The following is a 2,339-nucleotide window of genomic DNA, read 5'->3' as shown; positions in this document are numbered from 1 at the left end:
CCTGTACCCCCATCCCCCCCCGGGGCAGATCCCACCCAGCCTGTACCCCCCCACCCCAGCCTGATCCCGCCCAGCATGTTTCCCCCACCCCTCGGGGCTGTTCCTGCCTGGCCTGTACCCCACCCCGATCCCACCCGGCTTGTACCTGCCCCCTAGGGCAGATCCCGCCTGTAATCCCCCCACTGCTCCAGGCAGATCCATCCTGCTCCCCCATAACCTCCTCCCGCCCAACCCCCCACCCTTCCAGGTACGCAGGATGGGAGCAGCGCTGACAAGGACAGAGCAGCGGCACCCGTAGGTGCATGTGTCCCGTCCCTGCATCCTCCCCCCACGGAAGAGAGCACAATTCATGGATTCCCCCCCCATCCCCCTGCAGCCATGACACCCTTTCCTGGGACCGGCCTTCGGCCTTGTCCCTGTGCTGCTGGGCTCGGCCGACGGGTGAAGTGCCATAGGGATGGGGGGGGAAGCTCCGGGCTGCCCCCCCCCCGTACCAGCACCTCCCCTCCCTACCTTCTCCAACTTCTTGGCCTCCTGAGCCAGCATCTTCTCCCGCAGCACCTCCTCCTGCTTCTTCCGCTGCTCGTTCTCCTGCTCTGCGTCCTGCCGGCACAACGGGGGTTAACGTGGGGCAGAGAGCCAGAGCACGGCCCTGCTGGCCAGGTCAGTCAGGGCCCGAAGCGCTGGGGGGCGGAGGCAGAGGGAGAGGGCAGCAGGGCACCGCGGATGGGGTAGCAGGGAAGGCAGGGCAGGGCAGCCGGGCTGGGTCCAGGAGCAGCAGGGCGGCTAGGGAGGTGCCAAGATCCAGCCGCCCGAGCGCTCACAGGAAGTGCCGGGACCGTGTCCCTAGCGGACGGGGCAGCCGCTTCCCGTGTGGGACAATGGCAGGAGGGGGCCTGAACCCAGCCCCAGGGCGCGGGGGGGGGGCGGCTGGGGTGCCGGCTCTGCAGGGGGCTCCACTCACCTTGTAGGAGCGGATGAAGCGGACGAAGACGGGGAAGAACACGGAGGGGGGCATCGTCTTGGGGCTCTCGCCGAAGTAGCGCACGACCGTGTTGTAGGCGTCCTGCCAAACAGGATCTTAGCAAACTCCATGCGCCCCCCCAGCCCCCAAGGCTACGCCAGCCAGATGGCCAGAATTTCAAATGCGGTGGCGTGCAAAATACCATCCGGCCCCATGTTGGACATGCACACGGTTCTGGTGTACAGCACGTGTGCACAGCTCCCGCCCGGCTGCACGCTGGATGTGCACGCAGTTCTGGTGTACAGCGCGTGTGCACAGCTCCTGCCCGGCTGCACGCTGGATGTGCGCACGGTTCTGGTGCACAGCGCGTGTGCACAGCTCCCGCCCGGCTGCACGCTGGATGTGCACGCGGTTCTGGTGTACAGCACGTGTGCACAGCTCCCGCCCGGCTGCACGCTGGAGGTGCACGCGGTTCTGGTGTACAGCACATGTGCACAGCGCACACCCAGCTGCACGCTGGATGTGCGCGCGGTTCTGGTGCACAGCACGTGTGCACAGCGCACACCCAGCTGCACGCTGGCACACAGGTCTGCACCAAGAGCATTTCTTAGCACCTGGTTTTTAGTCACCGCGAGTCCCACAACTCAAGCGACAGGCCTGGGGCGCAAGAAGCTGCTCGCCCCGGGCCCTGCTTCAGCCAGGGGCCCTCAGCTCGCGGGGTGCTTGTGGGGGCCGGAGGCGGAGGGAGAACCCCATGCCTGGGCTGCTGCTGCTCACTCCATTGGCTGCCCCGTTACAATCCCAGCCCCTGCAAGGGAAAGGAGACCCACCCCTGCCCCCCGAGACAGCCCCTGCTGCATTGGGCCAGCCCCCGGTGCCCCCCAGCCTGCCCCACCCCCTCACCTCCGCCGTCTTGGCATCCTTCTGCAGCTTCTCCAGCCGGCCCTCGCTGGCGCCCAGGAAGCTACGCAGGACGCTGTTGTCGTGAATGCTGCACTCACGCCGGATCAGGTCCATGCCACGCCCCAGCTCCTTCACGTCCAGCAGCACGTTCTCCAGGGACACTGCGGGGGGGTCAGACAGGGCGAGACATCCCCTCCGCTCGGGGACATGCTGCTGACCCGGGCCGGGGGCGGATCCGCAGCAGGGTGGGGGGTAGCCCCCCAGACGGACGAAGGTCCCGGCTCTGACGGGGCCTCAGACAGGGACGGGAAGGGCTCGGCGGCCGGGGGGAGGGAGAGATTTAACCCTCGGGAAAGCCACACGTCCCCCTTGTTCGGCCCATGGCAGCTTCAGCCGCTGGAGCGTTCCTGGGGCTGGTGGGGGCGGCCAGGGCCGGCGGGAAGCGGGGCGAGCTGGAGAGCCGTGTGGGGCT

The 2,339-nt window shown here is 67.9% G+C and overlaps 1 protein-coding gene across 4 annotated transcripts in view; it reads right to left on the bottom strand.

Moving 5' to 3' along the window:
• The window catches only part of FMNL3 (formin like 3), a 43,845-nt gene that overhangs the window by 2,334 nt on the left and 39,172 nt on the right, over nt 1-2,339 (bottom strand). For all 4 annotated transcript variants that reach the window (XM_026659617.2, XM_026659614.2, XM_026659615.2 and 1 more), the window contains 3 exons: nt 1,868-2,028; nt 965-1,066; nt 514-603 (listed from right to left, as the gene is read on the bottom strand). In XM_026659617.2, coding sequence (XP_026515402.1) covers nt 514-603; nt 965-1,066; nt 1,868-2,028 — 353 coding nt within the window. The remainder of the gene's footprint in view (nt 1-513; nt 604-964; nt 1,067-1,867; nt 2,029-2,339) is intronic.

This window comes from Terrapene carolina, unplaced genomic scaffold (genome assembly GCF_002925995.2).
Source record: "Terrapene carolina triunguis isolate 2854851 unplaced genomic scaffold, T_m_triunguis-2.0 Scaffold641, whole genome shotgun sequence".
In the NCBI taxonomy this organism is placed as follows: Eukaryota; Metazoa; Chordata; order Testudines; family Emydidae; genus Terrapene; species Terrapene triunguis.
Note: the sequence above shows the minus strand (reverse complement) of the source record. Positions and strands in the feature narration are given on the sequence as shown.